The sequence below is a fragment of the Festucalex cinctus genome, chromosome 1 (genome assembly GCF_051991245.1).
Source record: "Festucalex cinctus isolate MCC-2025b chromosome 1, RoL_Fcin_1.0, whole genome shotgun sequence".
Lineage (NCBI taxonomy): Eukaryota > Metazoa > Chordata > Actinopteri > Syngnathiformes > Syngnathidae > Festucalex > Festucalex cinctus.
In genome coordinates, this window is record NC_135411.1 from 2,273,588 (window position 1) to 2,287,030 (window position 13,443).

Sequence of the window (13,443 nt, forward strand, 5' to 3'; positions counted from 1 at the left end):
CCAAACAAATGACGACGCAGCGACCGTATGTGCGGAATGCCGCAGGCACGTGTCCAACGGTGACATGGGCCAAATCTGTCCGGAGGAGGTCTACGGTCCAGATCAAAGTCCAATCGATCGTCGCGGCCAAAACGGATCCTGCAAAACAAAAAGGAGAAACAAATGGGCCCGTATCGTGCATGGACAACAGAGCACAAAATAACAATCGTAGAATCGTAACATCAAGTAGTACAAAGTACTGAAAAAAAGCTCCTAAAGTCCAGGATTACTTGTACTTGACCAACTGAAACGGCAGCCGACAAAAGCAAAATCAACAAGCAGTCGTTTGTTTTTGTGCACAATTTTAATCAATCGATGGGATTCATGCGCATCACGAGCACAAGCAGAAAAGTACGAGTCAACATGCTGACCAGTCACAATCGGGCTTTTACTTTGAAAAAACAAAACCAAAACAAAGAACTCTTCATAAGTTAGAACAAGCTGATCATTTGATTCAGGTGTGTCGGAGGAGGGAAACGCCAAAACAAAACTGGATAGGGGTGCTCCAGGACCGGACATTGGCAACCCGTGTTAGCTAACCCAACCGTCCTAACCCGCCCAGGTTGCCATGGCAATGAAAAGAGGGCTTCCCCATTGGTCGAGCAGTATGTGGGGGCGGGACGCGGATGGGAAGCAGACAATTTGACAAGAAATATGCCGTAAGTTGATTGTTGTGTCAAAATAAATAAATTGAGTCAAGAAGAAGCGCAACACGTTCCCCATTTCCGCTGTTGTCCAGCGGGGGGAGCTGTTAGCGCACGTCGCCTCAAGCTAGCGGTGGCTCGTGTGCTCATTAGCGTAAATGTGGGCGGGGTTTATGCACAGGTTCCGAAGCAGATGTGGTTCCATGCATCCACCGACTGGATGAAAAAACAGGAAGTGAAGTCACAACGCGGACGCGCACGTCGTCGGCGCCGCAGTTCCACTGAAAACCCCACAAAGTCGCCATGTATTAGGGCCACGTAGAAATATTTTTTTTAGAGGGCGGGGACAAAAAAAAATGGAAAATTTGCCACTTTAAAAAAAAAAAAATCGTTATTTTAGCAGTTGATAAATTTGTGAGTTTATAAATGAGCAAATTTGTGAGTTTATAAAGTGTCAGATTTACGAATTTATAAAGTGGCGAATTTGTGAGTTTATAAAGTGGCAAATTTGCGAGTTTGGAAATTGGTAAATTTGCGAGTTTAGAAATAGGCAAATTTGCCAAATTATAAACTCGCACTTCAAAAAAAGTGGCAAATTTGCGAGTTTACAAAGTGACAAATTTGCAAGTTTATAAAGGGGCAAATTTTTGAGTTTATAAAATGGCAAATTTGCGAGTTTATAACTTGGCAAATTTGCAAGTTTATAAAGCGTCAAATTTGCGAGTTTTGCGACTTTATAAAGTGGCAAATTTGTCGCAAATTTGCGAGAAAAAAACTTAAATTTGCACGTTTATAGAGTGGCAAATTTGTGAGAGAAAAAACTCAAAAACTTAGGTGAAATACACGTAGTGTACTACCTGACTGTTTGTGCCAATACTTTTTGGTCGGGTTTAAAAATAAGGAGCGAGTAATTTCTTGAGCAAACTCGCAAATTTGTCACTTCAGAAAGTCGCAAATTTACGTTGTTTTTTTTCTCGCAAATTTGCCACTCTAGAAAGTCGCAAATTTACGAGTTTTTTTTTCTCGCAAATTCGCCACTCTAGAAAGTTGCAAATTTACGAGTTTTTTTTCTCGCAAATTTGCCACTCTAGAAAGTCGCAAATTTACGAGTTTTTTTTTCTCGCAAATTTGCCACTCTAGAAAGTCGCAAATTTACGAGTTTTTTTTTCTCGCAAATTTGCCACTCTAGAAAGTCGCAAATTTACGGGTTTTTTTTCTCGCAAATTCGCCATTCTAGAAAGTCGCAAATTTACGATTTTTTTTTCTCGCAAATTTGCCACTTTAGAAAGTCGCAAATTTACGTTGTTGTTTTTTCTCGCAAATTCGCCACTCTAGAAAGTCGCAAATTTACGATTTTTTTTTCTCACAAATTTGCCACTTTAGAAAGTCGCAAATTTACGTTTTTTTTTTTCTCGCAAATTCGCCATTCTAGAAAGTCGCAAATTTACGATTTTTTTTCTCGCAAATTTGCCACTTTAGAAAGTCGCAAATTTACGATTTTTTTTCTCGCAAATTTGCCACTTTAGAAAGTCGCAAATTTACGTTGTTTTTTTTTCTCGCAAATTCGCCACTCTAGAAAGTCGCAAATTTACGATTTTTTTTTTCTCACAAATTTGCCACTTTAGAAAGTCGCAAATTTACGTTTTTTTTTTCTCGCAAATTCGCCATTCTAGAAAGTCGCAAATTTACGATTTTTTTTTCTCGCAAATTTGCCACTTTAGAAAGTCGCAAATTTACGTTGTTTTTTTTTCTCGCAAATTCGCCACTCTAGAAAGTCGCAAATTTACGATTTTTTTTTTCTCACAAATTTGCCACTTTAGAAAGTCGCAAATTTACGTTTTTTTTTTCTCGCAAATTCGCCATTCTAGAAAGTCGCAAATTTACGATTTTTTTTCTCGCAAATTTGCCACTTTAGAAAGTCGCAAATTTACGTTGTTTTTTTTCTCGCAAATTTGCCACTCTAGAAAGTCGCAAATTTACGATTTTTTTTTTCTCGCAAATTTGCCACTTTAGAAAGTCGCAAATTTACGTGTTTTTTTTTCTCGCAAATTCGCCATTCTAGAAAGTCGCAAATTTACGATTTTTTTTTCTCACAAATTCGCCACTCTAGAAAGTCGCAAATTTACGATTTTTTTTCTCGCAAATTTGCAACTTTAGAAAGTCGCAAATTTACGGGGGGTTTTTCTCGCAAATTCGCCACTTTAGAAAGTCGCAAATTTACGTTTTTTGGGTCAGAATATTGACACGGCCCTCTAAAAAATCAACATTTCTCCGTGGACACCGTGGTAGTGTCAAGATGGCACGAACAAAGGTTTTCTTTTCGGTAGTGCTGTCAAAGTTTCAGCTTGAACTTTGACAGCACTCGCGACGTTGGGGAGGTGTCGACTCGCACGCCGTCTATCCCGACGCGTTGATGTAGAGCTGCGTGTTGAGGATGTAGTCGATGACGGGCTGGCACAGGTAGTCCACAACGTGGCCGTCGCCGTGCTGCAGCGCCAGTCTGCAAGCAAAAAAAAGGACACGTCACTTCCTCCCTCCTTCAGAATAAAAGACATTCCAACGTCGGCAAATTCATCTCAACGTTTCAGATTTGGAGGTGCGGAAGACGATTAGGCCAAGTGAAGAGAGAGAGGACAAAAAAAAAAAAACGTTTGGCTGGATACTCACAATTCTCACTTTGAATTCAGAAATTTGACTTTAAAGTGAAAATTCTGACTTGAATCTCGGAATTCTGACTTTATTAGTGCTATTTTTTCTGACTTTAAATTCAGAATTCTGACTTGAAAGTGAAAATTCCGACTTGAATCTCGAAATTCTGACTTCATTCGTGCTATTTTTTCTGACTTGAAAGTGAGAATTTTGAGAATAAAAGTGAGAATCGTGGCAAACTTTTTTTGTGCCCTAATCCTCTTCGCTATGAATGGTAGTGCATCAATTTTTTGGTTTTGTTTGTGTTTCGCATCGGTTTTAACAACATGCAACGCCTTTGCTCTCTTTTTTGGATTTCCTTTCTTGTTTGTTGTCGAGCGTTCCGGCTGACTCGGGTGTGAAGCTCAACTTCCGAAAACACGCAAAGTGGCCTGCCGATCGTTTGCGTGCGTCCGTAGCGGGTTGTCATCTTACCTGCTCTTGGTGGAGCTGACCTGCGCCATGGGATGCTTGCCGTCGTCCTGGACCACCAGGATGTTGTCCTGAGCCAGCCGACCAAAAGAGCTCAAGTGAAGTTAACGTGCGAACGTCCCCCCCCAAAAAAAAAAAAAAAAGCGAGGCGGCCGCAAACCTTGTGTTTGCGCAGCACCGACGACTGCTTCATGATGCGCTCCGTGTCGGCGCCGTCGCGCGGGACCACCACCATGCCGAAGTCGCCCACGATCACCTCCATCTGCAAAACCACCCAAAAATCACAAATTCCACTGGAACGTTCGAGAGCTTCTGTGAGTTGCTTACAAGCTGATTTGAAGTGTGCGATACTGCAATTTTCCTGTATCGATCCAATACCAAGTAAATACAGCGCCAGTATCACTGATAACGATACTTTTTGAAAATTATGGTACATATATATATGTAAATATATAATATATATATGCATTAATTTTGAGTTAATTTAAAGTTCCTTTAATGCCACAATTTTTTTTTTTTTTACAAACGATTAAGACCGCCCCTTAAATTGGAAAGTAACAATTCCACTCGCAAAGGCAGCAAACATATCCAGTCAAAATTGAGCAGTAATGCATTTATTAATAATGCATATTTGTGGAGATTGGGATCGAGTTGTAAAAAATGTGCAGAATTTCCTAAATGACTTCATGTTAAAGATTAGTTTGCTCTAAATTCACTGAACTGTCACCAGTAGCTTAAAAAAATGCAATTATGCCATCTAGTGGCAGAAAAATGGCCAACACAAATCGATATTAAGACTTTTTTTTTTTTTTTTCCCCAGTACATCTTTTTAATTTTAACTCACTTTTATGAATGAATGAAATTGCTGTATCAATGGCTAAAAGATGCAGCCATATTTCTATTTTTTGTTTTTTTTTAATTTGTATGATGACTTAAAAAAAAATTTTCTTGTTCATTTAGAAAATAAAAGTTGCAATTAATCGTGAGTTAACTATTGTCATGTGATTAATTACGATGAAAAATTTCAATCACCTGACACCCCTAATATATATATATATATATATATACTGTATATGTATGTTTAGCCATACATTTGAACATACTGGCCAGTCAAAAAATGTTTACATGCTTTTGTCGATTGTGTCCTCATTTTGAGTCTTTTTGTGTCCTTTGTCAGCCATTTCTGACAATTGTTCCATGAACGTATTTATTTTAGTTTTCATGATTTGCGAGATGCGCGTTTCAGTTGCCAGTCTGGCTTTTCATTTTGGTGTTTGTGTTTGGACTGTTTGGGACTCGCACAAGGCGGACATGACGGGTGAGGTGGGAAGGGGCGGGGCCAGGGGGGGTCAGGGTTGACGCTTACATCACTGTCCTTCCACAGGCCAGGGATGCAGAAGGACTCCAGGAGGTCACTTCCACACAGGAGCAAGATGCGCAACTCTGCACGCAAACCAGGACGGACGAGAGACGAAGGCGGGAAAAGAAAGTTGACATCCTCAGTAAAAGCGCTCGTTTTACCGGATGCGCACGCAGGAAGCGGACGGACGGCGGCGAATCGCTCACCGATCTCCTCGTACGTCATGGCGGGCCCCAAGTTGGCGTTTTCATCTGCCGCGGAGGAAGGACGGACGTTAGTGACGCGTGCGCGCGAGAGCCGACGGTCGCTCGGCGCGTCTCGACTCACCGATGAAGGCAAAACGGTCCATGTGAGGACGCACGCAGCACACTTTGCCCAAACTCTCACTCAGCTTGCCCCAAAGTTTCACTGCAAAACCACAAACTCGTCATCGTCATCGTCGTCGTCGTCGTCGTCACATCAAGCTTACCCGAAGTGGGCTTGTGGTTGAGGTTGTTGTGGTTCTGGTAGATGGGCGGAGCCTGTGTCTGCGGCTGACCGAGGACGGGAGTCGACGACGGCGTGTTGACGTTTGACAAAATGCAGCCCGTCACTCTCTGCCGGCACCAAAAAAACAAAAAACGCATTCCAAGACAAATCAAAATTGGATTCAAATTCAAATCATTTCATTAATGATTGGATTCATCTGCAGGTGAATGAGGACCGTCACTTTCGAAAGTAGCAAATTTGTGCGAGGAAAAAAAAATCATAAATTTGCAGATTTCTGTGGAAAAAAACGTACAAAAAATACACTTAGCGTAATACTTCAATGTTTGCGCCAAAAAAACAAAGTTACAAGTCATCTCAAATTTGCGACTTTAGAAAGTGGCAAATTTCTAAGAAAAAAAAACAACTCTTAAATTTTCGAGTTTCTAAAGTGACAATTTGTGAGTGTATAAGTGGAAGATTTGTGAAAAAAAATTCAGAAACTTACAAAAAAAAAATACACATAGTGTACTAATTGAATGTTTGCATCAAAAAAAGCTTGTGAGTCATCTCAAATTTGCAATTGTAGAAAGTGGCAAATTTGCTCTTTTCTAAAGTTTTTTTCTCGCACAAATTTGCCACTTTACTACTTGAATGTTTGCACCAAAAAAACAAAGTTGCAAGTCATCTCAAATTTGCCACTTTCTAAAGTGGCAAATTTGTGAGAAAAAAAAACTTGTAAATTTGCGAGTTTAGAAAGTGGCAAATTTGCGACTTTCTAAAATGGCAAATTTGTGACAAAAAAACGTAGAAACTTACAAAAATTATACACATAGTGTACTACTTGAATGTTTGCATCAAAAAAAGCTTGTGAGTCATCTCAAATTTGCAATTGTAGAAAGTGACAAATTTGCCACTTTCTAAGGTGGCAAATTTGTAAGAAAAAAAACTCTTATATTTGCGAGTTTCTAAAGTGACAATTTGCAAGTGTATAAGTGGAAGATTTGTGAAAAAAAATTCAGAAACTTACAAAAATAATACACATAGTGTACTACTTGAATGTTTGCATAAAAAAAAAACTTGAGTCATCTCAAATTTGCGATTGTAGAAAGTGGCATATTTGCTCTTTTCTAAAGTTTTTTCTCGCACAAATTTGCCACTTTACTACTTGAATGTTTGCACCAAAAAAACAAAGTTGCAAGTCATCTCAAATTTGCCACTTTCTAAAGTGGCAAATTTGTGAGAAAAAAAAACTTGTAAATTTGCGAGTTTAGAAAGTGGCAAATTTGCGACTTTCTAAAGTGGTAAATTTGTGACAAAAAAAACGTAGAAACTTACAAAAAAAATACACATAGCGTACTATTTGAATGTTTCGCGCCACAAAAAAACAAAGTTGCGAGTCATCTGCATCAATATCCATACGAGACGTTGTGCTGTTCCGTAATCCGAGCAACATGCGGATGTGAAATAAAAGTGGTACAAGGACGGAACCTTGCAGAACCCCGCATGTGATCTTTGTTCACCCCGACTCAAGACTTGAAGAAGTGCTGGAAATCCCGACCGAAATATATTTGCATCTACAAGCTAGCAATCGGTTGAAAAATAGGGCGGAGTCCCGGTCCGAGAGCCTCGCCGGCCGTCGCTTGTCAGGAAGGTCGTGCGTCACCTTCATCAGGTCTCGGTGGTGCTCCAGGACGCTGCAGGTGGTCTGCCAGGTGTCCTGGTAACATTCCCAGGGGTCCACCCTGCCGCCACGACAACAGCGACTTGAGAAGCAGGCAGGCAGAAGATGGCGGCGATGACGTCACATGACTCACCTGATCCAATCGGACGACTGCACGGCCAGCTGACACATGGTCAGGCGATGCCTGCTGGACACCAGACCCTGACGGACGGCGGGACCGCCACATCGCCGCGACAAACGCCAAGAAAAACATCAACACGTTACAAGTGTAACAAAACGGAGAAAGGACAATTTGTCAACAAAATATTCCATAAGTTACACGTTGGAGGAGTAGGAAGAAGCACACGCAAACAATGGGAATTTATTGTCTGTTGTTATGCATGTCAGGCGAGTAATTTTTTTTAATTGTAATTAATCGCATGACTTCAATAGTTAAATCACGATTAATTGCAAATTTTATATTTGTTATAAATGTATAATAAAATGTACAATAAAACATTTTTTTTTCTAAATTTTCATACTTGTTAACAAAAGTGAAAAAATGTTTAATATATATATATCGCTGCATCTTAGTAATTTCATAATATTTCATAAAATGAAGTTCAAATTGTGATATGAATTTGTGTTGAGGTAATTTTTCTGCCACTACATAATTGCATTTGTATGAGCTATCTACTCTTTTTACATGAAGTAATGTGTGAAATTCTGCCTATTTTTAAAATTGTAAAATGCAGCTGGACCCCAGTTTCCACAATAATAATATTAATAATAATGCATTATTATTACATTTATTACTGCTAATATATATAACAATAAATTCCATCATTGACATGTTTAAGGAGAAGGAAGAACATGTCAATGATGGAATTTATTGTTGACAAATTTTCCTTTCTACCTTTCAATTTTTATTTTCATATTATTTATCATTTCTACATGTATTTCAGGCAAGTTGTCAAATTCCAATTCATTTTCAAATTCATTTCAAATTCATTTCAATTCATTTCAAAGTTGTCAAAGTCCTCCTGTTTGTGTTTCATACATTTAAAACACCATCAATTTATAAATTTGTGTGTTTTCGACGAAGCACCGTCTCAAATGTTCTCCGGTTTGGATACTGGAAATCTAATTGGATGGGATGCCGACAAAACTTTCTTGGGAGGAGCAATATGGCCGCCACGCGACCTCAAAAGTCTATCCAGTCATATAGATATATAGATATATAGAAGAAAAATGGACGCTAGCAGTCCCATTTTTTGTGTGTTTTTTTGAGTCGTCATCCCAAAAGTGTAACTCACCGCTTTCCCGTAGGAGTCGTGCACGGGCGAAATGATCCCTCCGATCACGATGAAGCGTCCGCTCTTGTGCAGGGACTCCCTCGCCTTTTCTGCACGCACGCACGCGCGCCGACATGGAGGAAGAAAATCGTCAAGGCAAGTTTATTGATATATTTGAGTTGATTTCTATTTCTATTTTTCTACTTGCTGACGACTGATGACGACAGGAAGGTCACGGCCAATCACGGCTCACCTGTTTTCTGGGGTTTGGTCAGTAAACTGAGCCGTGATTGGTCGTTACCGACTTCCTCAGCACAGGTGATGTCATCATCAGTCGACAGCAAGTCGACAAAATGACTTTTTAAAAGGTATTAATTGTACATGAAATATAACGCACACGTCAAAGAGTTTCGTTCATTTGTGCTGCGACGCTTTCATAGATATTCCACATTTGAATTTCATAACCCGCCGACACCATAAAGAAGGCTTTTTTCTTTTTTCTTTTTTTACGTCATAAATGACGGCGGCCGCGGCCGATTTAGCAGCTGCTAAGTTGCTAATAGCGTACGTAAATAACGCCGCAACACTCGTGTCAGAATGCTAACTTGGATGCTATTTTGAGCACACGTAAGCAAGCGCGAGTTTTGATTGATTGAATTTCTTTTTTTTTTAAAACTGCTCAAAAAATACAAACAATCATATAAGATTTTTTTTCTAAAGTAATGGAAATAGTTTTATTATGAAGTAATTCAATTACTGTTACTCATTTTTTTAGCAAGTATATAAACTATAAAAAAAAAATATATATTTTCTAAAGTAACGTTCCCAACAGTGCAGAAGAGTTATTTGATGAAGGTTGACAAGTTCCTCAGTGTTGCTTTAAGGTATCATTTTTCTTTTTGAAGCAGATCTGTTTTTATTTACAATTAATTTATTGAACAACTCAATTCTTCCCGTGATCCGAAAAAGGAGGATACTTTTGTCTTGATATCTTTACAACTCGTCTTACGAGACATTTATTGGCATCGTTTGTCTTCACGAGCGTCGGTTTTGTTTTCGTGTTTGGTGGACTTTTTCTTGCGTGGCTCTTTTTTCATTTTTTTTTATTTTTTATTTTTTTGCATGCGGCGCTCTGGAAATCAAACCGAGTTGAGATGACGGTTGTGTTGTCAAAATTGCATCTTTGTTCGGGTTCCTGATTGGAAGATGAAGATCAAGATGATGATGATGATGATGATGATGATGATGATGATGATGATGAGCTTGTTGTTTCGCGGGCTGCGTCACATCGCGGGTGGGGTTTTGATGTATGTTGTTGTTGTTGTTGTTGAGGCCTGCCACAAACGACGCGAGCAAAACCCGAAGAATTCAGCACCGGCAACGAGCTGGACAGCGACGATGGCGGCCGATCCCAACACACACACAAAAGCAAAAGCGAACGCGATGACGTCACCACGCGCCATTACCGAACATATGGATGTGTCCCTTGGTGATGGGATTGAAGCTGCCGCACGAGAGCAGGATCACGTGACTCTTGCTGCTTTCTGGCATGGCTCCGAGCCGGGTTCTGGTTCTGGTTCTGGTTCTGGTTCTGGTTCTGGTTCTGGTGGTCGCGCGGTTCCGCTTCGAGAAGCAAGAAAAAGAAGACGACGACGACGACGACGAGGAGGAGCGAAAAGGCGAGGTCGCCCAGTCTGCGGCAGGATGGATGCTGGGGGGGAAGTGACGTCAAGGCTACGATGCGCTCCCACGGCGGTCACGTGCGTGAACGCTCAAGATTTGCTTTGGTTTATTCTTTTCAAAAATAAAAAAGAGAAAATTTTTAAAAGTATTCCTAGGATAAATTAGGCTCCGTGTGAATGTGGATTTTATGTATTTATTTATTTTTTATTATTTAAAGTCACGACAAACGTAGCTTCTTTTGTGTTTTTTGACAGGTAGTAAAAATTTGCAGAGGTTCCTCAGCTTATAACAGAACAAACATTTCATTGTTGCTGTCCAAGTTTATTTTAGTTAAAAACTAAAACTACAATTCAAAAAACAATTTCGTAAACAAAATAATATAAAAACGAAAATGCTTTAAAAAAAAAACAAAAAAAAAAACGAAAAGTAACAGAAACTACATTTTATGTTTACAAAACTAAACATAATTATAGAAACAAAAATGTTCTTCATTTTTGTGTTTGGTAATTAATTTAATGTATGAGCCTTTGGGGATGATTTTAAATGTGATTTGTAATTCGATTTATTTTGATATGAACCGGAATAAGGACAATTGAAAATGTGTCACGCTGAAGTGACGTCATCTAGCAGCAGCCAATAGAAAAGCACCTTCAGATGACATTGCTCACATGCTGGTTTTTGAATATTTTTTTTTAGACTAAAAATAATACTGAAACTAACAAAAACTAAACTAAAAGTAAGCATTTATTAAATAACTAATCAAAACCACCCTGAAAACTAATGAAAACTAACTCAATTTAAAAAACAAAAAAACGAAATAAAAACTAAATTAAATGAAAAATTCCCAAACTATAATAACCCTGTTGCAGAGCTGACTGTTAAGAATGCATTTGAGGCACTTTATGCATCGTTAAAATATGATCACATGCGTACGTTTTGAAAGGTTCTTTTGAACAGTGCATGTTCTCTTAATTGCCTATAAAAGTGGGCGGTGACTTATTTACAATAGAAAAACGTGGGTTCCTGCGTGTGACAACCAATGAATAGCTCTCATGTGGGAAAATTTCCCTTTCAGTGAAATCAAGGAATTGTGGGAATTTTTGGAACGGTTTGATGCCGAGTCCAAAATGTTGAAGGGCGGAATTGTATCCCATGAAGGTCACCAATTTTGTGCCTTTAGCCTACTGTTTGAAAAAAAAGCTCAACAATGATAGGATGATTGTGATTTTCTAGGAATATTGTGCAAATGTTCATAATCATTTAAAGTGTGGGTGGGCGGCCAAGACAGTATGAGAGTGGAGAGCATTTTGGACAGATTAGAACTTCTTCTGTATATTAAGAGAAAAAGGCTGGACAGCTGAGTACTCGATTTTTCTGGCATCCAGTAAATAATTGAACTGGGAACATGCCGTCCTCTGGTCGTGACTCGTTACTGTGAGTGCCATATAATATCGCGAGCATTAAGATAAACGAAGCGGTGAAAGTACCCGTCAGAACTTTACAACTGGCAGAGACGTATGTGGGGGGGGGGAAACAAGTGTTGCGTAATGTTTCCGAATTATTGTCAGACATCACTAACATTATTATTGTCGGAAAGTTATTAATAAGAACACATTCAAATAGCGATTATTAAAGGGCAAATTTATCATTTCAGACGTTGTCAGGTTTACCTGTTTGACATTTATTAAACACGACACAAAAAGGAGAGAAGACACTTGGAGAAAGGAGAGAATGCACTTTTTAAATACAGGATGTACACTTTTAACTTTCTCTCAGTCTACACTAGTGATGGCAAAATGAAGCCCCGTAAAGCAGTGAAGCCCTGCAGTGAAATGCTTCACACACACGTAGGGGCTTCAAGATGATTCATTTCCTCGACTACGCCATCATGTGGACAGGAAATGTATAACATGCTTGGTGCATGCAATAAAATGGTGGGGTGTAAATCATCCTCTAAATACAAAAGAATATATATTTGAAGAGTGTTCTAACATGAATTGTTCTGTGTTACTTTGTCTATGTTTGTGCTTATGCAACAAGTGAAAATGTGAAATAAGGAGGTAAAATAAAGTGCTTATTCATTTTTATTTCAAAACTATTTTTTCCGAAGTTTTTGGACTCAGGCGGTTTCTTTTTTTTGCAGAGAATTTCACCTGCTTTGGAAAAAAACTCTTTCACATGGTACTGATGAAGCAGGGGTGCATCGATATGAGATAGCAAGTTTGTATAGAATTGGACGCGTATATTTCTGTGATTCCCAGTACTGAAGGGGACTTTCAACTGTGAACAGAAAAATGTGAATTTTATCTGTTGTCACATTTTATTTTATTTTATTATTGGAATCTGTTAAAATAGTACCGTAATTACAGTGCATTACCTTCTGAGGTGAGATCTGCTCAAAGTGCTCCTAAACAAGGGAAAATCTCTTTCTTGCTGGTTCCATCGCAAAAAGAAGCTCGTCAAATCGAATGCCAAAAGCAAAAAAAGTAGCGCAATAAGGGACCCGAAAACACAAAAAGTGAAGGGGAATCCATAGCGTTTCTTTGCCGCTTTTATTTCGAACTACACTCAAACCGAGCGAATCATTTCCTGAATCAGTCACGTGGTACACCTGCTTCGTGGGGCTTCAAACGTCACCACGTACGTCATCAACACACGCATCGACACGCCGTTCATGAACCACTCATCTACATTACTCGGCACACGCTTCAGGGATTCGACCCGAGAAGCACATCACTAGTCTACACATCTGTGTTTTTGTTCATCTTTTGTGGTAATTTCGTCCTAAAGCCTGTATTTTACCATTTTGTGTTTGTTTTGTAAACAGCGGGACGTTTCTGTGGAAAGACAGTATTTACAACCCTCTAGCCAATCGCAGAGCGGGGGTGGCGCGTCGCAAACGGGGCCGGGCGAACGTGTCAGCTGCTTGACGTCACTCCCGCGGCAATTTGAAAGCACGCACGAATTATTATTTTTTTTTTCACTCACTCACCCACAGAAGCTTAGTGTGTGAATGAAAAAGCGCTGCCAGATGACATCACACCTCGGTTAGTTTTTGTTTTTTAAAAAGCATTTGGGTTTTTATTTTATTCTGTTTGGAACAGCTTCAAGGTACAACATAAGCAATGGCAAAACATTCAAATTGTCTTACAAACATATGGTTTGGCTAACTCT

General features: G+C 39.3%; 1 protein-coding gene across 1 annotated transcript; it reads right to left on the minus strand.

The window, feature by feature from the left end:
- Positions 1-324: 324 nt before the first annotated feature.
- On the minus strand, positions 325-10,295 carry nmnat2 (nicotinamide nucleotide adenylyltransferase 2). The gene is made up of 11 exons (XM_077507295.1): positions 10,053-10,295; positions 8,608-8,696; positions 7,446-7,513; positions 7,295-7,373; positions 5,633-5,759; positions 5,491-5,571; positions 5,370-5,414; positions 5,170-5,246; positions 3,964-4,065; positions 3,807-3,874; positions 325-3,183 (listed from the first exon to the last, which is right to left on the minus strand). The coding sequence occupies exons 1-11, from the start codon at positions 10,135-10,137 to the stop codon at positions 3,081-3,083; spliced, it is 924 nt and encodes a 307-aa protein (XP_077363421.1). The 5' UTR covers positions 10,138-10,295; the 3' UTR covers positions 325-3,080.
- Positions 10,296-13,443: the final 3,148 nt, after the last annotated feature.